Raw genomic sequence first — 23,633 nt, 5'->3', positions numbered from 1 at the left:
TTTAAAGCTTCCATTGCAGTGTAGGGAGAACTGATCCTCAAACCCTACCCCTCATCTCAATTACAGCTAGGAAACATTGTTTAAGATAAAGAATAATATATGATACTGGCTCATAAGTGCACTTATCCCTCCCCTAGTCACCCTTGAAGGCTCTGTAATATTCCAGTGTAACTTGGGCATTTGAAATTCATCTTAGCTGATGATTCTGGGATGCAAGATCTGGTTCTACTGCTGGATTTAGAGAAAGGCTGCCCCGGCATTCTTTGGAAACAGTAGGCTTGAATCAATGTGGGCTTAGCACAGGACCCCAAGCTGACATTTGAAATATCCATGGTACTTCAGCTGAAAGCACATAAAGTAACAGGACAGTTACACCACAGCCCTGCAGCCCAAGGAATGCTTTTACAACACAAGGCTCCAGCAAGATGCAGAATGCTCTATAGTCTGATAATGACATGCAGGCATTTCAGGGGGTTATGTCTGCTGTGTCAGACAGTGTCAGAGAGTCACAGCAGGATTCTGCTCCAGAATTATTATCTTACTAATTGTGTCTGTGGTTTTTATTAAAGAGAGGAAAACAGTCTGCTTGCCATGGAGAGGAAGAGTGAAGCAGCTGGGATGCAATACTGGTAATGAAGACCTGGGCCCCAGCACAAAACTACAGTAAGACAAATAGAGGTAGGATATAGGGAAGTCCAAGACATCTTTGTGATTCCTATTACTAAAAATGCAAACCCAACAAAAAAGCAGCCTGCATATTGGTGCTCCTCTCACACAGAACACCACAGTACTTGAATAAGCACCTTGAGTGGGGTTATTCATTCAAACCCACCTTCACCTGCTTTGAAACAGTGACTCCAGAGCACTGCTCCAATCTCTTGCTGCTCAGGAAAGAAACTGGGTTGAAAAACTTACTCTTTTACTTTGGCTAAACAAGGAAAAATCCCAGGGGAAAAAAAAAAGCAGAATTTCCCTACCCTATCTCAGAGAGACAAACAGACCTGTGCTTTATAAATTAGGCAGCAATCAGGTAGGCATCTAATTAATGCCAGTGCCACTTAAGATCTAGTATGTACTTGGGCAGGTAAGCCCATGCACCACCTTGTGATTTCAGACCAAGTTCTTTCTAAAAGTCAGTCAAAAAAAGTCAGTCAAAATTCAAAGCACAAACTTCAGATACATAACCTATAATTAAAAAAAATAAATAAAATCAATTGTCCTGGCCACTCACTGAAACTAGGTTTCAGTTATGGCCAGAAACCTATCATATTGTTTAGTTCCAGACTCAAGTAATTTTTCAATGGACATCTGCTTTCTAGAAGAGCAAAAGAAAATGTTGAACAGCTTCTTTGGCTGTCAAAGAATCAAGATCACAAAAACATGCTGGATGCCATTAATGGCTTGATGCTGGCTATTGATATTACTACAGCCAAGCAACTAAATACAACCAGAGAAGTTTAGGGAAACATCTAGAAAAACGAAACTACTGAATTATTCTTTAGCACCTTCAAAGCATGTAAGGGAAGCAGCATACAGAGCAGGCAGAACAAAGTAAGGTACGATGGAAAAAAATGCTATTGTAGTAATAGCTCAGGGGGCTTCTAATGCTGGATGAAGAAGTCCCACATATAACATACTTTTCCCCTAAAAAAACAGGGAAAAAAACCTACTCCAGTGGATATATGCTCCAGTCATATGATTGTCAGAATACTCTACCAGCTTCCACTCAAGATTGCATTATACTACCACTGGAAAATGACTGTGACATTCAACTGCTTCATCTCCCTTCATTTAAGTGATTTATTTAAACAGAGATATAATCTAATGAAAGTAGGCAAATAATTCTTTACTTATGTTGATGCCTTTAAGCTGTGCCAAGTCAGCGAATAAATTTAATAGGCGATTATGAGATAAGGCACTTGCACTTTTGAGGACAGTTGCAATTAAAAGCTCTCAGCACTTATTAGCAGTATTTAAAAAATATCTTTTTAGAATTATATAAAAGTGTATGTAACACAGTTGGGAAAAAATAAAACCAGTGGAAAATTCCTTTCCCAAGTCCACTAACTTAATATTCTACAGCATCTCAGCTTTGCATTCAAATAAATGCAGTTTCTCAGATGTACAATTTGTTATATATTTACACACCAGTTTGAAACACATCATCAGCATACCATGAATCTATTTCCCCTGCCATATTGTAAATAGGTGATTTAAAATATGCACTCAAAGCACTAGACCAGAGATATTTTACATACCAAATGTGCAATCACTGAGTCACTTCACCTAGTTTCTGCTGCCTAAAGAGAGTAATTTAGGCTCCCTTTATTGTTAATGGGAGAGAAAACAAAAGCAGAACGAAGAATATACCACCAGAGAACAATTTAATCCATCCTAAAACATACTTCCTGTTCAGGCAAGATGTGTCAGCCTTTGCATGTGGTTATTACAGAAGAAATGTAATGATGAGCTTTGGTGAGCCAAGTATCACAAATCAGAAAATATGTTCTTTTAACCTAACTGAAGCAGAATATAGGTGAGATAGATGAATCTTATCCTATGAATCTAGTCAGGGAAAGTAACGCTGGAAACAATAATTTTAATATTAACTGTGATTAAAAAATTAGTTTAAGTATGACTTCTTTGGAAGCCAAATTTGAGCTTTGATCTTAAGATAGTCATGACATGGAATAAATGAAAATTAAATTCTTGCCACCAGTTTTCATCTGATACACAGAGTTTAAAGAAAAACACTACAAGGCTTTTTAATTTGTCAGCTTGGATAAGATGTCTCAGAAGAGAAATTACATTAATTATATAAACTACATTCTCATGCAAGCATCAATATGTAGAGTACTAAAACGCTACAAAGAAATAAGATAAGAAAGCTATCTTAGTATTACCTTCTATTACAAGCAGATTTATTTTCTGCAAAAAGTAGAGAAAATACTCAAGTGCCCAGTACCCAATCCTATTTTATATCTAGGTATCTTACTCTTCAAGGTTCTGAACTCTGCTACCACAGCATTTTCATCAAGTTCTAATTTAGGAAACAACTGCAGTCCATAATTTCTGAATTCCAAAAAAACCCCAAATTCTCATCTCACATGCAAATACAACTTTCCTGCAACTGTAATGGAAGTTACACACACTGGTATAATGACAAAATTTGACCTCAGCCTGCCTTTGAGAAGAGGCCTGTAGCTCCAGTGGGATTTTACAAAAATACTGTGTCAGCCCAATAAAACATTCCCCCTCCACCTTTTTTTGTATCACCTCTTTTCTGCTCATGTTGCATGATGTCTGCTCACATTGACAGACCTGCTCACTTCATGATTTTGAAGGATGTGCTTTTAAGATACACCTGTTGATACCCCTTTTAAGACGCTCCTTGAAGATGCTCCTGTTTTCAACACTAGTAGCAGTCACCAGACATTGGCCTGTCCTGACAGAACAGGTATTTCTCTTCTTTAGCCACATTGTCTCGAAACCTGGAACAACCTTACAGTACTCAAGATGCATTTCTGCCTAGAGACATCTTTTATATCTAGTCTGTAACCTAGCATTTCACATCTTCAAATCACAGAATCATAGAACATTAAGGGCTGGAAGAGACCTTAAAGATCATCTAATCCCAACCCACCTGCCATAGGCAGGGACACCTCCCACCAGACCAGGTCATTCAACCCAGCCTTGAACACTGCCAGGGCTGGGGCATTCACACCCTGTTCCAGTGTCTCACCATCCTCACAGTAAATCCTCTCAGATGTAAGAATTGCAAAAAATCTCTTAACTAATCTGACAGGTTAATCACATACTCATATTTTTAATAAATTCCTCCATCTTTCCCCAGTGCTACGCCTGTGATGGAAGCTCATCTCTCAGGGGGACAGAACAATCAATTTCGTGCTGAATTAAATGCTCAGTGTTCCTGTGCTGCTTCATGGGGTAGCAAACACACATCTCAAGCAGTGAAACATACAGCTCCAACCTTTCTCACGAGAAATTCAGAAGTAGGCATAAAACTACTAAGGAATCCTTATCTCCTCTGTTTAATATAATAAAGTCATCATGTATTACCAAATCTGAATAATACAAATCAACATGTTTATCAAACATTAATTTACAAGCATATATACAACTGAAGCAGCACTAAGCTGCTTCAAAAAAAACCTTGAGTCTCATTTTTCATGAAATTTAAATATAATATTGATTTACGCTCAACCTTTTCCACATTTATCTTACATAAACAAGTTACATTTCCTGCATACAAATGTAAAACTAGAAGCATCTAAAATAATAGGCAAATCAAATGAAAAAGAAAACTTTTAAGCAAATCAAATGAAATGAAAAAGAAAACTTTTAAGCATTGTAATGGTCTATTTGAAACATGAAAGAGCCAGAATGTTGGTGAAACTGGACTTTTAATTGCAGAAAAAACAAATAATCAGCATAGTATCAGTCAGTATAATGCAGACAGGCAGTAGAAGAAATGTCATTGCTTTCAGATCAAATTTAAGACAGTACTCACCAGTTCTTTCCTAAGTTGAATAAAAAACTGCTTGCACTTAAAAGAAATTTTTACAATCTTCAACCTAAATGAAAAACAAAATCACAATATTAAAACATTCCATACACTGAATCATGGTTAAAGGCTTAAATACACCTACTGAAAATATACTTTCTAGAGAGAACATATTTCCCTTCCATGGACAAAAAATAAAGTATCAAAGATTATATAAAACAGTTTGTATAATTTGAAATTTATGAGCTGTGTATTTGCGTTATCCATCAAATACACTTGTTTACATCCCAAACCCAAGGCAGTTGCTAATTTTGGTATCTTTTCCCCATTCCAAAGCCCAAAGAGCTTTTCTATCCTCAGGTCATTCCAGGCAGATGTTCTCTTTTCTCAGGCTGCTTTCATTATCCCTTAGAATATGAAAAAAATCCTTTGAACTTCACCTGATCACTGAAAAACATTCTTTCTCTATGTTCTTACATGTCTTTAAATATTACCAGAACTTGTTTTAGTAAAATAGTTAAGATAAGATGTAAGCACAGAGATAGGACTCACAATCTTAAAAAAATGATCACACTATTAAGAGGAAAAAAAACATTTACAATATCACATGACAGGGAAAAATCTGCCTACAGACACGTTCACCTTTCAGGTTATCTATATACATATTAAATACTGACACTAATTCCAGACTGTTTTAGATGATCACTCTCATAGTAGTTATACAAAATGGGAAAAGACAGGCTGTATTTTCATCACAATCTAATGATATACTTCTTCAAAGAAATGTAATATGAAGACAGTCCATATATTTTATTAAATATACAGGAGTATCACTTTGGTCAAGTAAAAAAGTGAGGTTCAAACTGTAAAAAGAAAAACAAGGTAACTTTTGTTACTTGAAAAATGAACAACTGATAAAATACTGCAAACTGACTGGAATTACTACTTGCATATTTATCACTTGCTGAATAAAAAACCCTTTAGACCAGGAAGGATGAGAAGCAAAACATTAACAGACACCTAAGTTGGATATCTATATATAGAAATTATCTTCTTAACTAAATCAAATAAAGAAATTTTTCTCCAGGGGATTATTCAGAGCAGGAACCTAAGTGGGATGTCCTAATTTGTTGGGAGAGTCTTTATCTGCAGTAACATAAAGACACTCCATGAATATTAGTATTTAAATTATGGTTATTTACATATTTTCCCGTTTCTTTTTTCTTTCCCAGCCTTGCCATTAGTTTAACAGTTAACAATAAAAACATTTTTTTTAAAAAAGCAGCAGCAATAACTGTCCTATTTGTTAGTGGTTTTTTTTTTAAATTCTTAACAAATTCTTGCTATCAGAGTTAGTTTCTCAAGGATTTGACACTTAAAGGTGTGTTATATCTTATCTACTGAAATCAAATTATTCCACTGGCAATGCACCAATCTTCTTAGAACCTCCTGTGACAAAAACCTGCTTAAGGATAATGTAGGATGGGTCTTATGTTTGCTGGATAGGACATACACTAGTGATTATTAACACTCTGACTGTGGGAAAAAAACAGAAAAAAAATATTAGACTCTTTAGGCTGCAGCTAATCAACAAGTATGTTTTTACTAATTTTTCTAACACTTTGGTGTACAGGGCAATTAAAAGAACATTTTAATATATACCTTTTCTAAAAATGGAGCTCCATATACTTTGCAACATATCAGATTTACTTAGCAATTATTCTATTTATAAAAACATTTACTATCTCTCACTCTCTGGGGTTTCCTTTTCTGCTAAAGAAATTACTACCTTTGGTGATTTTCAAACTCAAAGAGAATAATACATACAGGGTTTTAATGTCATCCCATAATTTAGGCTTACAGAGTGAGGTCAGCTGATTTTTAAGCCTGAAACCATTTGGAACAGACTCAAAGCTGTAACATTAGCCAATAAGGTCTAATTCAACTCAAAAGAGCCACCATTCAAGTACAAAGAAATGACTCAGCAAAGCTGATTCCCAGCTATTTCAAAAAAATACAGCAGATGAGAGAGTTCCTATGCAGTGCTAACACCCTGCTAGGCACTGAGTGAGCACATCCATACTCAGCCCAAGGAAAAGGCATCCTGTCTATGCTTCTTGTCTCTGACTGTTGGCAATGCTGGATATAAAAGGAAAAGCATAAGGACAAGCAGGCATCAATATTATTTTCCTGGTAGGGTTTTCCCATCCACAGTCACCTCAGACATCCTAAATAATAAAATATATCTTTTAAAATGAAGAGATATTTGAAATCCTAGTCTAAAATGCAGATTGTCCTCAAACACGTGGAAGGAATCTCCTGATACCAAGCCCTGGTTCTCACAAGAGCTTTGCCACCCCAACCCTAGGGAGGGTGATAAAGCAGAACATGAGCAATCCAGCAAATTTATTGAGCAAGACCTCTTGGACACAGGTTCTAAACCAATCACCCAGGGAAGATGCTCGAGGTAGCTCAACTCACAAACAAGAAAGGATTGTCCAGATTGAGTAGCCAAAGACAAGCTGGCTCCAGCAGCTGGGAGATGGTGAAGCTAAAGATCTGAAAGGAAGGGGATGGATGCAGCAGACTAAACCATGGGTTCAGGAGCGGGAACTCCAGTTTGTTCAGAGCTCTGGTGGGCAAAATCCCACAGAAGCTGCCTTTGGGTCAGAGGAACAGGTAGTCAGTATTAAAGGACAATCTTCTCAATCAAGAACGATCCTGATGTGCTAGAAAATATGCAAGCATGAAAAGAGGCGAGCCAAGATGCACTCAGAACTGCTGACTGGGCTCAAACACATGAAGAAGTGTACAAGATGTGTAAGCAGGATCAGATGACCAAGGAAGAGCACAGTACCACTAGTCATTGAGGGATAAAACCAGGAGATGCACAGCACAACTGAATTACAACTGGCACTGGGTGCAAAAGGCATCAAACCTTTCCAGAGATACATCAACCACAAACAAGAAGCTAAGGAAAGCACGTTTCCAACTGCTGAACAGGTGATCTAGTAGCAAAGGAAAGGATGACCTACTCCATGATCTTCTCCTTTGGTCTTCAATCTCCTTGGATTCCCAGGTCTCTGTGCCTGGTAGGTAGCAAAGTTTAGGGAAAGGAAGAATTACATACAATACAGGAAGATCAAGTTAGGACACATGGATAAAAGGCAGCGTCCTTTGTTTTCCTCTATTCCTCGCTTGTCTTCCTCCTCTTTAATTTATCCCCATGATCAAAAAGTTCATAAAAAGCAATTTAGATATAATATCAATTAAGAGTGAGAGGGCAAAAACATTTTACTTGAGTCTTCTCTAAGCAACACAGTTAAATCTTTATTTCCTCCTGTGCACATGAATTTCTATCCTCTCACTTGTCTCAAAACTCAGGAGTACTGAAAAAGGGGTATCCAAATCTCTACTATACCTATAAAGCACTAGGAAGACACTACAGAGCTCCAGCTGCATAGGAACAAGAAAAAGTGGAAGCAAAAAGAAGTAGTATCAGTACTAGTGGCACAAGAGCAGCAACATGATTATGGATAGATAGAAAGAAAGGGTAATATGTCTATTATTAAGCTATATTGTGGAAATTGGTATTTCAGATTATTACTCATAGCAAAAGAAAGCCTCTAACAGGGTGAAATGGGGAAGGGTGGTTTTTTGTTTTTTTGGGTTTTTTTGTAAAGACCAATTATGTTGGAACTATAGTCTTCACAGCAAGAAATGAATATCCCTAGTGTCAGCTGATATGGTTGAATACAAAGAAGAACTGTTTAGGTAATTACACACACACAAAAAAACACACTAAAAATTTAGATCAGCATCCCTGGCATGCAAACAATATGAAGCAGAACTCAGAGAAACCTCCAACTTCCATTAGTGACGTGTAGCTTAATTATGACTTAGATTGTATGTACTCAGTAATTTACCAGTGTGATTTACAGAACCTATTTCTACTATTGCTGTTTTCCCAAAAATAACAGTAGTAAAATCAGACTGAAATAAAACCTTCCTGATTATTACAGCATTCCATTTGTAAAGCAGCCTTAGCCCAGAAATGGCTCCAACATCTCAAAACTCTCACCACATGAAGGATATCTCTCCTGGAATGTGTCACTATTATAAGGGCAGGTCTGACTGACTGGTACAGTAGTTTCAGGTTTATCTTTGCAAGTTCCAGTTTTAATTTACCCAATAACCATGAAGACTGGAAATTTAAATGCTTTGTAGTCATCTCAGTCTTATTTTTCTTCAAAGGCATACAGGTAAAATGTTTACCACATTCAGTTGTATTGGCTGCAGATAACACTTTGATATAGCTTCATCTTTTCTTTCTCTACGAAAATCAACTAAAATTTGACCAATGACACTGTTTCTCAGCTTGGTAAACCACAAAATATCTAACTTCCTACAATGAACCTTGAGACTAAGCTTAGCACAGAAAACCAGAATATCTCAGAAATTCACTGGGTTGCAGAAAAGATCAAGCACACATCAGCAGCAAAGAAAAATGCAAAATCAGTAGCAAATGAACAGTTCTGATCATTTCTCCTGAACGAACAGCTTTTGTGCCTGGTGAACTAATGTCTGCTATGACAATCTTATATGACTGACTTCACCCACTCAGAATGCAGCTATAGCAACTCAGCAACACAAGGAATAAGGCTGCCAAAGTGAACTCCAAACCAGCAAAGGAAACCAAGGGAAGGTTACTTCTGCAGGAACTAAGAAAGGCATTTCCAGAAAGGCGACATAACTTCTGCAGAGCACCACAGAGCTTATAGAGTACTTCTAAAGAATTTAGAGATGCAAAGACTTTCTGCTGTAAATGCACTTTTTTGATCATATAATGAAAATGGTTATTTACAGATGAAGAGATGACAATATCTTAAATGTTCCACCTCAGTTATTCACAAGTACCATAACTACATTATATTTCAAGCACACAGTACAATTAATTTATAGGTCACAAAACAGGTAAAAGCAGTCAATCTCTAGTTAATATTTTTCAATTCACCTGTCTCTTTAAAGACTGTAAGCTAGCCCATCACACTGGCCCTGGCTATATAGTTAATTAAAAGTAAAGTATGCTTATAAACCCCTGAAGAAAAAGAGTATTGAAATTCATACAGTTTCAAAGTTGTTTAACAGCACAGCATGCAGACCAGGACAAAACCCCCCTCACAAAATTCCCCATGGCACATGAGATAAATAATTTCAATGGGATACAAAACAAGATAAGTTTCAGTCTTTTTAAGAGTGGTAAAAATATTTTGAAATAGCAAATAAAAACATTAAACAGCTGTCCTTACCACTGAAAGGTGTTAATTCGTACGCGGTTCTTAAAAATTAGTATTCCACCTGACATCACTCCAATCGTGATTTCATTGTTACTCTGATCCTTTAAAAGAATAAAGAAAATTACTTGAAGAACAGTATAAATATCTTTTCAAACCTCATATATATTCATTCTCATCTCTCTCTAAATACACAAAATAATGTGGAAGGAAATGTGTTTTAATAAGACAAATAAGAAATTAAATTATTCCCTCCTATTTAGGACAAACTTGCATGTCTGCTCTGAGTTCCTTATAAGCTACCTCAAAATTTTAATTTCTCAAGTTAGATCTTCTGTCTTTCAACTACTTTGATGAAATAAATACAAGAGTATTCTGGTTTATTAAGAATAGCAGCACTAATACACTGGGTTGGCATTTGCTACACTAAAAGCAACCAGCAACTTTAATTCCTACCTGAAAGGAAATTGCAATCTCAGAACACAGAGAAGAGAGATTCTAAAACATACAATATTGCAAGCATATTTAAGTAGCACTTTTTTCTTGAAATATGTTTGCACTCTAATCAAGCACCTGCTATAGAACACTCAATATGGCATTCATGGCAACAAAGCTCAACCTGATTAACACACAGATAACTAAGCACAAATTTGAGCAAAGAAATGCCCTCTCTACAGTGAAACAGTGGATATTCAATCAGTAAATGCCAGTAAGGCACCTAACAGTATAATATTTTTCTCTTATTTTCTCTTGTAAGCAAAAGCCAGAAAAGCTCACAAAAAGAAAAGTGTATTTTTCCATAGATCTCAGAGGAATACATTTTTACTTTGCAACAGTAGTTCATCCAAACTTACCCTTGCATAGTGCAATTCAACTCCATAAAGTTCTAAGGTACGTGCTGTATTGAGATAATTGAACTCTGCTTCTGCAGGAGACAACCCTCTGAAAGAAAGCAGCTAAATCAGAAATGTTCTAACATGACCTCCCACATCAGGCTCCCCAGGTGAGTGCAGACAGAAAATCTGCATTCATTTTACTACTTATATCCCCACCCTGAAATCTGAATTTCCTTTCTTATGATAAACCGATTGTAACCCAAAAATTTTAACAGAAAAGTATTTATGTTTCCAAAAGAACAGAAGTCTTGACAAGAGCTCACAACACATTTTATTTTAATGTACTTTATCATTTAAATGTTTGTGGAGCCCTAGAATCTGGAAATTAGTTTTACAGTTCTGTATTTGGCATTGGTAATTTAAATTACCATCAGCTCACTCAAGTGTCTTTAACGTAGCTAAGAGAATTTTCTAAGCCTTTATCTGAAATTAATGTAACATTCTGTACTTTTGAAAGCAAAAATGACCTGATCAAGCAAATATTTTATAAATATTGCTTACATTTTGTTAAATTTAATTAACAAAAGGCACTTAAGTTCTAAAATAGGAAGGAACCATCACTGGAAAGTACCACAACGTTAAATACTGAAAAAAAAATGTTTTCCATTGCTTCACTGCCTTTTCCTCTTTCTGAAAGGTCAGAGAATCGTACACAGGAAAGAGGAGATATTGAAGAAAAGGACTTTGTTACTTCTAAAGTAACTCTTTTACTGGAAAGAGAATCATGAAAACAAAGCCCTTATGCTCAAAACATTCCCAAAGACTGAAAAGAAATCTTAAAGAAAATATATCTGGCTAAGTTAATATCCAACATAATATGCACAAATGCTGTTTTCAGAGAACCTTTAACTCAACATGTTCATTATTTCACTAATTTAGATAGTCATATTCTGTATAGACCATCAATGGTATTTATTATACAGGTATTTAATCTAGAAAAAGAAAAAAATCACATTATCTTAAAAGAAACAACCAAAACCAACCAACCAACCAACAAACCCAACAACCCACCCCAAAACCTTTAGGAAAAAATACTATTTTGTTTTGTATAATAGCACAGCATCAGCAGTCAGGATTTGACAAAGTCAGTATCTTCTGATGTAAATCCTTACATGTGCTGCTGATGTAATTTTGCTATTTCTTTTTCAAAGTCTTGAGGCTGGCTAGGGATGAAAGAATATTCTGAGAGGTAGCCTGGCAAGTTTTCTGAATGGTTGTAGTCTCCCAGCTCGGCTAAAATATTAAAGAGAGAGGTTATTGTTTATCACTGATGTATTTGGCATTGTGCAATGCCCCCAAATTCACATGAGTTTGCTCCCACATAATTTATGATCCACAGCAAAGAAAAACAGAGAAGACATTTGGACTCCCATCTTCCCTTTTGAATGAACAGTCATATTTTCAGTGAATATCATTGAGATTATTTAGAGAGAGCTTTGATTATGCACTTATGAAGGAAGTCCATAAAGTGTTTAATTTTTAACAGACAAATCAATCCATAAATGCTGTCATTACAGCTAGCACTATGTAGGATATATATATACATATATATATATATATATAGGAAAGTATTCAATTTTCTCTTAATATTTTACTTTTGCTTGTTTTCATGTGATTACACAAGTTTATTCTTTTAGCACTACAACTGCTATTTCATTATGAAGATCTGCAAAGTCCAGCTACTCATTCTGCACCAAAATACACTCAGAAGCATTAGAAAAATATTCTTTGCACATTCAATTGTATGTATGAAACAAAGTACACATACATACACCTATACTGAAACTATTCTACTTGAAACTACTAAAATGTGTGTTTACATAACTTGTAACACTTTCCTAAAATTATAAGAAATAGATTACAATCACATTTGTCAGAAAACAACATATTAACAACATTTGCTTAAATTCTTTGAGGTTTTCTAACCACAGTAGAAAAAAAATCAGCTTTAAGTATCTGCAATCCATGTAGCAGATGCACAGTGAAACAAGAATCCACAAGAAACAGATCCACAAGAAACATAAAATGAAAAGAGGAGAGATAACAGCAATAAATCATGATCTGGGGTCCTGGGCAGGCCTAGCAGCACTGACAAGACAGAAGAAGGCACTTATTGAGCAGGAGGATGAGGAAAGGAAGGGAAGGTCACTTGCATCACCTCTAACAGATCCTACTTTAAATAATTTAAAAACTAGAAAATTGGACCAGGTTTCATAGCAGAATACACTCCTTGCTGAAATCCAAGAGTAAAGGACTGAGATCTGCTATTTACATGTATTTATAAAGAATCCAGGAAGTTTATTACTAGGCAGGTACAGGAATCATTAGAACTCTGCACGCTGGCAAACTTAGTAGCAGCAGGATGTCATGGATAAATGTAAATACAATGCATTGTGCATACCCACCACTTCTACAATATTTCAAAAAAACCCATATTGTGTTCTTAAAAGCTTAGAATGTTATCAAGTTTTCATAGTTCCCGTTATCAAATACTTCATCTCTTCTAAGACAAATTCCTAAGGTATGACAGCATTTGCAGTACATTTTTCAGGCAGCTGAAGTGTGGGAGTTTTGTTTAAGAGAAACTGTTCTATTGATTGACCTACAAAAAGGTGACCACTGAGCAAAACCATGCATAAAACATGACATCACCATTACTATATATTTTTTATGAAAGTATTAACATGGACACTGTTTCTCTGATATGTACAAAGTATACAAAGTACTAACGTGGATGTATCTTCAACAGTAAAAAAACACATGAATGTGAATGAATATATTGGTATTGCTTCATTTCAGCTTATGAAGAAAAATTCAGTGAGGAAGAAAACTAAATCTCAGTTTTCAAGACTCATCTACTCACTGGGTGGCTTAAAATTGCAAAGACAGGTATTGAACCTTTTGGCCAGATAAGACCAGAACTCCCTTTTCCACACCTATTTGGAGGTTCACTGTATAGAATGTTAAAAATGTTCTAGTGTCTTAAGAAATACTTTTTAGTATCATTATCAAGGCCACAATTCCATGCTTCAGAATGCACAGGAATTAAAGAGTATTGATTTGGGGTTTTCTAACAGTGTGGCTTTAAGTATTTTTTCCATATCCAATTCAGCAAAACATGCTGGGGGAGGACAACCAATCAATGTCCTTAATCATGAGAAAATTAGCACCATGCCCACAAACACCAAAGTATAATGCTATACAAAGTACATTCTTTGGAAACTAATCAATAAGACTTTTTCTATATTTCAGTATTAGCAAGTACACAAACAGTAATTATACTTACATTGAACAGCATAGGAAGCCAGAAGAGCAGCAGTATTATAAGGACAGGGCAATCTGTTTTGTTTTTAAAATGACAAATAAATAAAATTACATATTTCATATGACATTTGGTTTTGAAAACCCTAGTCCTTTATAGTCTATGGACAAATTTGACAGGTAATTATTATAAACATTTCCACTTGCATAGACAGTGATTTAACCTTAATATGTTTTTATTTTAGCAGGCAAAATCTCCCATTATGAACTTTTTCTTGACCAGATTTGCATTTAATGCTTAACACAAGAAAAATGTCTTACCTTCCAGTAAGAATGTCCTGCTTAATTTGCAAAAAGTACTGGTACCTTATTTAGAAAAGCAAACAAAAAACACTACAATTAAAATTAAAATTATTCCATCATTTTTCATCAATTTAATATAATTTGCTATCAGTTAGTGTAAAACTAACACTGGACATTTTGCATGCTATTACACCTCTCAGTTAACTTCCCTTTAGAAGCTCAAGTTTTCTTTAAATTATGATGTGAAAATGCTTGTTTTAGAAATTAATCTAGCTTTTTCATGCCCACTCTTTCAAGTCAAGAAGGAGATTGATAGAACAAAAAGAACAGCCAAACATTTTAAAACACAAACTACTTCGCACCAAACAGGAGCACCAGAAACACCATGACTTGGAACTCCAACAAGCCAGAAAGTACAAACCAATTTCCCTCTAAATTACTTCCTTTGTTTCTCCAACAAACCCCAAATATTTTGTTAATGTCTCAGAATGAATCTTTTGTTCATTCAGTTTAGTTCCTTCCTATTTCACTCAGAGGTTTTAGAAAATTTGACAAGAGTATAACATTTACATCAAGTGGCAAATCACACCTGCTACAAAGCTTCACTGAACTAGAGATTGCAGTGGGGTACCAAACAAGATTTATCAAGGTGACAGGATATTAGCAAAAGTTTAAACTTTCAGAATAAAAATCCTTAGAACATAAAAGCTGCTGTAGAATTTGTCTCCACTGCCTTTTAAATTTTTTAATAGAAGTATTACTGAGTGGCAAATTTAAACATCATTTCTGCTTTCTTATAAATTTAAACCCTAAATTATTACTATTTTAACAATCATGTTTTCCTTTGTGTAGTTCTAAATCAAAAGCTGGGCCATACCCATTCATTACAAACACCAATATTACATATGAAAAGCACTAAATATTTAGTATTTATTTCCCAACAACAACTTCAACTAAGAAATTAAAGCCAAAATATATCACTTTATTACACATAACATGACATCTCCTAACTGTGTAGTCTTCAGAAAGTGGAGTCTTTCTGAAGTCTTCACATTATCTACCACTTAAAGTCTTACACAAACATTTACAAATATCCACAGAGAAATCCAATTATTTAAAAGCTATATAACAGCAGAAAGGTAAAACATTCCATGTTTGTAAGAATATGAGGGAAAACATTTGTGAACTGACAAGCTCAACCCCTACAAAAACATCTAGAGATGCTTTAACTGACCAAAAAGGCAAGAAGCTTAGTTAAAAGCTATTAACCTCAAGAAGTTATAACTTAGACATTCTCCAGACTTTAGAGATCTCAATTATTTCAAATACTTAAAATACATATTGAAATAAAAAAATAGATAAAGCAATTTTTTTTACTGATTAATAAATGCAATAAATTACATATATTAAATAGATATGCTTCACATGCTTTTCTTGAGCATCTCTTCACAAATATACAGCTGCACTTCCATTTTATTTGGATTTTTTTGGTATAAAGCTTTATTAGAAATATTTCATGGTACTTAAAGGACATCTTGATTAAGGGACACCAAGCAGAGTTCATCTTCTGTCCACTGTTTTCACTGAACAGTGAGGTTAATGGTTTGTTAGCCAATCACCAGTTTGGACACTGAAGCCTCACATATTATTGAGCAAAATGGGAAATCAATAGAAGCTTTAGCAAAGCAGATCTGCAAAAGCCTGAACAACAGACTCCACTAAAACAACAAAGGCAGCACTGCATGACCATGTTTTCATCGTGCTTATATAGCTATAGCTAGAGAAGGGCAGGACAGAATTACTGCTAATGGAGTCAACGTTAATAAACAATTCTCCCTGCCACGAGGAGCACTAATGAAGCTTCATTCCCTCCCCAGCCAAGTTCCAAGCAAAGCTCTCACTGAGCTCCCACTGACCTCTCCTGACCCAGGGCATTCAAACCTGCCTCGCTCACGTGAACGCACAGAGAGCTGACAAGACACTGAACCTTTCCCTGACAGCTCTTTATGCTGCTTTCATGTGTTGAGCCATTCCTCTGTTCTCATGGAATTTGTAAAAACTGAGCATTTTGGAGCAGTCTCAGCTTCAGCTGGAATTGTCAGAAGTTGCACTGTCTTTTCTTTCCCTTTTTTGAGGCAGGAATACTGATTATGTGAAAGGATCCATATTTGTGACATGGCATCCTAACTTCACTCCAAAAAAGCCCATGGATAATATCTCTCTCTTTATAATAATTCCAAATACAAATGAGTTTTCTCAGGGGCAATTAGGTCTATTAGCAAAAAAGGCAGAGCTGACCTAGATACAGAAACCATACATTATTTCCCCTTTAAAAGAAAGCTGTGTTTATAGCTTTGTATTTAGAGAATAGCACTTCTCCGGTTTTCTCCTTCTTTATGGTTTACTTCACACTGATCAACATTTATCCTTTTTTTCATCTCCTCAGGAATATTACATATTTTCCTTTAATTCAGAAAACATGTTTTTCATTATTCATTATTTTGATAGAGTAAATTGCCAAATTTTCCTAGAGTAAATATTTCAGTAAAACAAAGTCTCATGCAGAATCTCTGGGAGTCATTTTAGTGAATTCTGTCTGCATAGATATGTGCAGAATTTTGTCCAAAATATGACAAATTAAAGGCAATGACAAACAAATGTGGACTCAAATTGTCACAGTTTTGGTACTCAGGTTTCCAAAGCTATCCGCAATCATTTTTTTGAATGGGGTTGACCTGTTTTCAGAATGGCCGACATCCAGAAATTCCAATCTGTCAATTCATGCCATTTTTGTAGAGGGCCAGAAGTAATTAAAAATATGGAAAATTTGAGGCATTTCTTCAAGGACTAATTGCAATTCACAAGCTTCTGATTTTGATTCACACTGAGCATTTTCTTTAACAGATTTCAACACACTGCTATCAAAATAAACTTACGTGATTCAAACTACAACTACAACCATAGAGAGATTAATTTTATTACTATTAAGGAGAAAATTGGGGAGGAAAACATGCAGAATGCTCAGCAATTTTTTTCTCACAAAGGAGAACTTGGAAGGATAGAATTAAATTTGTACTTATTGGTAAATACTGGGATTAAGTTTTTCCTCTTTTCTCTATTTTCCCTTTTCTGTTTCTACTTGGTAGCATTTGCTTCATGTAGTTACTTCACTTTGCATATAAACTCATAAGTTTATTCACAGAGGCCTTTTGTTATACTGATTGGTACAACTGCATAGCTCATATCTGTAATTATTACACAAAACTTAGAAGCTTGTACATACAACAAAAATGAGTTAATAGAAAATTTCCATGTTATACCTTAAAGAAATTAATGACTGTTCTAGAGAAGTATTTTATTGACAAAGCAACCAGACCTACCTTGTATATTCCTCTTGGAGCTTGTTTGGGTCACCTACAAAAAACTTAACTCTGAAGTTCAGACTGTGAGGAGATCCTCCTATGGTCAAGAAAAGTTATTTCTAATTAATCAGGGCACCCTGGAAAAACAGCATAATAACAATAGATGAATTGACGAAATACATACATTACTCACTTTTTAATTGTTTCCTGATAGGTTTGTTTGGATCCAACCACCTCTGGAAAGAGACAAATTATAACACAAACTTCAGAGAAACAAAGTGCAAATCACAGCCTTATACATCAAGAAACTGGTGCTTTTTATTACTTTTTTACTTGGTCTTTTACCAAAATGCCTCACTGGCATACACAGGCTTATTACTGATTCTGGAGACATCACCACTATCATTAACAACTGCTACTGCTCTTCTTTCCCCAAGATTAACCTATGTTGTTCAGATACCTGTTTTACAGCAGTAATTCCCCTTTGAGTTGCTTCCATGATTGTCACAGGAGCCTGAGAGAGGTCAGATGTGTTTAACAACTGTCAGCTACTCTTTAAGAAGAACCACCTAAGCTAGTGAAGAGCTGTAAGCAGGCTCATTTACCCAACTCAGAAGTTAACTTGTTCAACTACTTCCAGTACTTCTGACTCTGGATTTTGTGAGTCTGCCACATTCAGGGAGTGATCCCACTGGCTCAAACTGCCAGCCTGTGTCAGCACTGCTACATCACTAACTTGATCTTGGAAGCCAGAGACTCAGCACTCAGCCTCCTGGATTAAGGACTACAGAATAATTTTACTGAACAGTTCCAAATATTGATTATTTCTGCAGGAGAACACTGCTGTGTACAGGCAGAGCTTTATAAAAATCAATGTGGCAAATTTCAGCTAAAAGTACGACTGCCTGGAATCTTCTGCAAGTTGTTTAAACCACTGCCCATCAGCAACCCAGCAGTCTCTGTACACACCAACCCAGTCCAGGTAACTCCTAAGACGATCTTTGGTATAAATACTGCTCAATTCCTTGAGCTGCCTTGCAAGGCAAGTCCACAAGCCTGAGGAAATCGTTATATGGGCACAGTTCCTAAGCAGTGACAGACACCTAACCCTTACAGAGTGCAACTCCCTCACACTTATCACAGGGCTTTTTAGTTTTTTCAGGTGAGGGATGAGGAAGCAAACACACAGGTACCTGAGCTACCCAACACACACTGTGGATCTGAAGTTAGTCCTGTAATTTTTAGTGAATTAAAAAATCCATTTTTTAATTCATTAGCCTGAATTTTTTCATGAGGAATAACAAATAATGATGACTAGATCCACATGCTGTATCCTTGTAGTAGTTAGCTCAAGAGGAAGTAAAGAGACTGTTTGATGCAGCCTCAAAAGTGTGAATACCTGAAAAAAAAAAGCCTCAAACAGGATCAATTAACTTTTAAGACTAAATGTAAAAGCTTAAAGAACACTCTAGCCAGAGATATATAGGTAATTTATATAAGAGTCTTTCAAAACATGTCAACAGATACTTTTTTTTCCCTTCAATATTAATACTGTAAAAAACCACAAAGGCTCTGCAATTCATGAAATCCATGTTTAAACACAATGGTAGAGGTTTCACACTCAATTAGCAGAATCCCATTTTCCTTATCATCTTTATCTGCTGCTGCATTAACTATATCTTAGCACTATTCTGGTGTGTTATTTCACAAATAACTAGAATATTCATCAACCCAATATGGTGTCCTTGTCCAAATGAATCAAGTGTAAAAGTAAATGTGCATCAAAACCTGAAATTATTCAAACCCATGCATTCTTCAAGCTTGCATGACTAATATCGGTAATATTTCTTTTTAGCTCTGACACAGTGTTTTCATGGCAACTAGATAGTGCTGAAGAGACAAAATATTTAGAAACTAAAAAAATTTAAAACAATCTTTAAAGTATGTTCTTGTACCAAATACCTGATAAGTCACTGCTTCAGACTAACCCTTAATCAGATCCTTGTATTACAGTGTTGTACTCAGCTGCTTCCAGAGAGATAAACTAAAAGAAAGAGAGCTTAGAGGTCTACCCCTTGGAAAGCCAGAAAAATTTCTGAATGTTGAGTGAAATATTGACCAATATTCAATTAAATACTTCTTTTAAAAAGATGAAAAATAATTCAGCCTTTCTTCTGCTTGCCTATGTTTTTTAAGCCTGAAACAAAGTTTAGAATAAAAATATTACACAGGCAGTCCACCAATGTCTTAACAGAACTGTCAACAAGTGAATGTGGCTGACTTTTGATGCACAAATTGGGAATTAAGTTTTGACCCCATCATTGTGCTGCACATATAGTAAGAATTAGGTAAAGAACTGTCTTATAAGGAATAATGCTTAGCTAAACTGCACTTTGCCAAACGAGTATTGACCATTTGATACTTATAAAAGAAAATATCCAAGAACTGCTCTTCAGGCAATCAAGATCCCAGTAGGACCCAGTAACTAGTGCAGTGAATGCTACATTTGCATCTTTTAGTTCCTACTCATGATTTACAAATTTTCAGTTGTGTAGAATTTCCTTCCAATTAAGCCCATGAACTGTCGTAAATACTCATTTCCAAGGGAGTCCCTTCTTTGTTAAGGTGATAAAATGACTGCCCTTGTCAGATACTGGACTATACCAAGCACTACTGAAAGATCACCAAGGTATCTGGGCTGCCAACAGACACTCCATACACTACAATCTAAAACTCCCTTGTTATTCTGTAAGTCCTAATGACAAATACAACTACAAAACAAATCTAGAACAAATTCACTTTTTTGACAATGATAATGCAATCTAGTAAACAGATAAAATAGAACAAGCAATATCCTTTTAAGATATTACTTCATAAGCACAGAACTCCATATTTTACTCCAAACCTGGGACTATTAACATGCAATTTTATTGTAACTACAATAAAAGATGATAGATACCCTCACAAATGACACAGTTGGGGAAGATGGCACAATCTTGCAATGGCTTCTATTTAGCTCTCTTTAAATAACACAAACCACAGTGATGAACATGATTATGAGTTTTAAAGACTGTACTTATAAAACAGAGTTTTTTAAGGGATAACTTACAGGGTTATCAGTAGATTCATCAGCCAACTGTAAACCAAAGTAATCTCTCTCTGTCAAATCGAGATGCTTGAAGACTACGTCCAACAGAACTTGGCCCTGATCGTGTTTCTGCAGAGAAAAAATACAGACCTTTTCTTTAATCAATAAATATATATAACTGGACACACAGATTTCAGGCAGGTAGAGCACATATACATTCTTTCAGATGTGCTCTAGCAGCACTTTTTAAAATACCACAAAGTGTATCCCAGCAGCACTATTTTTAAACGAGCTTCATCTCTTTTTGAAACATATGTAAGGAAATCATTTTTCTTCTCTGACATTTTCTGACAGTAAGAACTTCTCACTTCTCAGCTAGCTACATGATTATTTCTGAAAGCCTTTCATTAGCCAAATTTGATATGTAAAAGGAGAGCAGAAAAGGAAAAAAAACAGTCAGGAATTAATAAAGAACTCAGTGCAAACAAGAATCTTGTTTGGGTCACCGAATTCAAATGTACAGGTCTACACAAAATATCCTTCCTGATCTCAAAATCTATTCCTGACTTTAAATGAACCAGCATATTGAAAATGTTTCCAAAGTTTAATAGCATAGACAGCTGAAACAGCCAAATACCTAACCAAGAAGTATCTTAACATACATTCTAAGATAGCACTTCACTCTATATTAATTAATTCAAGGTAACTGAGTAGCAGTAACACTTCTTTTCAGAGTCAAGCGAACAAACTTGATTTCTACTACAGGGACAAATGTTACCCACAAAATGATATAAAAAGAATCTGTAGTTGTTAGTCCCTAGCAATTTTTTGCCTAACCTGGAAATACTGCCAATATAGTAATTGAAAGTCTGAGTGTGCCATTATGACAGGACTCAATAAATACGTTTGGTGAAATCTGAAGGGAGTTTCCCAAAGAAGTTAAAAGTGTCATAGCACCTTGAAATACAAAAGACAAGCAAAATTCTGCAAGAACTGTCAAACAAGAAGAAATGTGAAAGAGATGATTGATACATTTTCCACCCAGATTTTCCACTTTTTGTCACCAAGCAGAGAAGCTTCTAATAATCTTCTAGGTGCCAAGTATTATTGCAGCTACAGTGGATTTGATACATTGTGCCTTGTTTACTGTAGGCAGTAAGAATAATTTTAGAGTTTTAGAACAAAAATCCCTGCTGTTCTGCTCCCAAAAGACCCTGATTTGCACAGAGATTACATAACAGTTTACCTTTAGCTGTTGAAATGGAAGTACGTAGCTAAAAGATCAAGATACGGTTGCAAGAATTCCATTAATACCCATACAAGAGAAAAATCTACACATCTACCTTCAGACATCTTTTAACATCTAAGAGCATCCTATCACAACTAACTTTTTTTATTCAGATGAAACTACACTGAATTCAACTGAAGTTTAATAAACTGTCAGAGGCAGTTATTTGAGCCTAAAAACTCCAAGAAGCATGATAATTTATTTCAAAATAATAAACAAGTAGAGAATAATTATACACAAATTATGTCTGAAATAATCCCATGAGGACAATCATACCCATAACTTTGCATATATCTTTAAGTTGAAATAACATAAGGGATATATTTCAGGTCCCATATAAATCTGGCTAAATTGAAGTGACCTAAGAATTCCAGTATTTACTTTGCCAAAAACCTTATTTTTCCTTAAATGGTACAGAGAAGATGTCTTACAAAATGTAGGAGCACCACTGATAAGAAGTCCACCACTGAAAAATTTACTTTACAAATTACTAAAAACAAGCAAAGAAAAAAACAGATGTTAACACAATAAATGTACAACAGCATAAATGTATAAGGCATTTTTTATATACAATCCAAATATAGTCACTTTAATTTTTACTAAATTAGAAGTTTCTGTTATATTTTGAAATAAACCAATAATCAGTACAGTTTTTACAGCAAATAAAGCTAATTTTAAAATTACATAGCAACACTAATTGCCTCTTGGCATTTTTCCCACGTAGATTTAAATAAGAACACAAACTAAGAACTTATAACAGTAACTACCAGAAAATGGGAGATGTCTGGAACCTAAGTTTAGTCTTGCAATTACCACAGCTGACATGTTACTTCCTCTAACAGCATGCAGATACCATCTCTGTAGCTTTTTTCCAATCTAATCCTGCCAATGTATACTGTTTCTTAAAAACCTGAACAAACGCTTCCTAATGAAAAAAGCTTAGAACTGGCTGATCAGTTTGAATTAAGAAAAACAGAACATCATTCCACAACCACAAGGGAAGGTATTTTTCCTGCAATTGAGCAGCAAATTTGGTAAGAGAAGACAGGTTTCAACATGAAGCGTTTGTTTGGATCACAATGTTTTACTTAGTGCAAAATAAAGATAAGCATCTAGCAAAACCAGACCTTAGCTTAACCCATCTCTGATATTTATGTAATGATGTTGCAGCTTGCCAAAGCAGGTGAAGGTCACAATTCTGCTTGTTGAGAAAGATCCAAAATACTTGTAATACTATCATAACACTGAACAGCTGCTCAAAAATATATAAAGTATGAAAGCATGTTTAAATATCTGATTTTTTTAATAGAAAAGCAAACCAAATAATTGTAAATGAGCATAATAGGACACTTGCTTTGTTGCTACAGATTCCAGTTAAACATTATTTTCTCATAAAACAAGAAATAATGAAAACATGTATGAAAAATGGGAGCTATCTAAGACAAAACCACAAGAGTTAGACACAAAAATGTCCAATTTTTTCTGAATTGAAGAATTAGAGGGTTATATGCACATACTAGTCATTGCTGGAGGTAGAATGTCTCACAAATTTTGGCTTCTTAGGTCAAATTTGACATAGACACTAGACATCAATACATGAACTGCATTTTATGAAG

At 35.2% G+C, this 23,633-nt stretch overlaps 1 protein-coding gene across 2 annotated transcripts in view; it reads right to left on the bottom strand.

Moving 5' to 3' along the window:
- The window catches only part of PTPN4 (protein tyrosine phosphatase non-receptor type 4), a 110,368-nt gene that overhangs the window by 43,401 nt on the left and 43,334 nt on the right, over positions 1-23,633 (bottom strand). For both annotated transcript variants that reach the window (XR_013183090.1, XM_054636739.2), the window contains exons 3-11: positions 20,751-20,858; positions 17,835-17,877; positions 17,660-17,738; positions 14,298-14,342; positions 14,002-14,054; positions 11,828-11,948; positions 10,674-10,761; positions 9,835-9,923; positions 4,532-4,595 (exon numbers count right to left, since the gene is read on the bottom strand). Coding sequence is in view for 1 of the 2 variants with exons in the window: in XM_054636739.2 (XP_054492714.1) it covers positions 4,532-4,595; positions 9,835-9,923; positions 10,674-10,761; positions 11,828-11,948; positions 14,002-14,054; positions 14,298-14,342; positions 17,660-17,738; positions 17,835-17,877; positions 20,751-20,858 (690 nt within the window). In the remaining variant the exon portion in view is untranslated. The remainder of the gene's footprint in view (positions 1-4,531; positions 4,596-9,834; positions 9,924-10,673; positions 10,762-11,827; positions 11,949-14,001; positions 14,055-14,297; positions 14,343-17,659; positions 17,739-17,834; positions 17,878-20,750; positions 20,859-23,633) is intronic.

Source organism: Agelaius phoeniceus, chromosome 7 (assembly GCF_051311805.1).
Source record: "Agelaius phoeniceus isolate bAgePho1 chromosome 7, bAgePho1.hap1, whole genome shotgun sequence".
In the NCBI taxonomy this organism is placed as follows: domain Eukaryota; kingdom Metazoa; phylum Chordata; class Aves; order Passeriformes; family Icteridae; genus Agelaius; species Agelaius phoeniceus.
The sequence above is the reverse complement of the archived record's forward strand: the minus strand, read 5'-3'. Positions and strand labels throughout refer to the sequence as shown.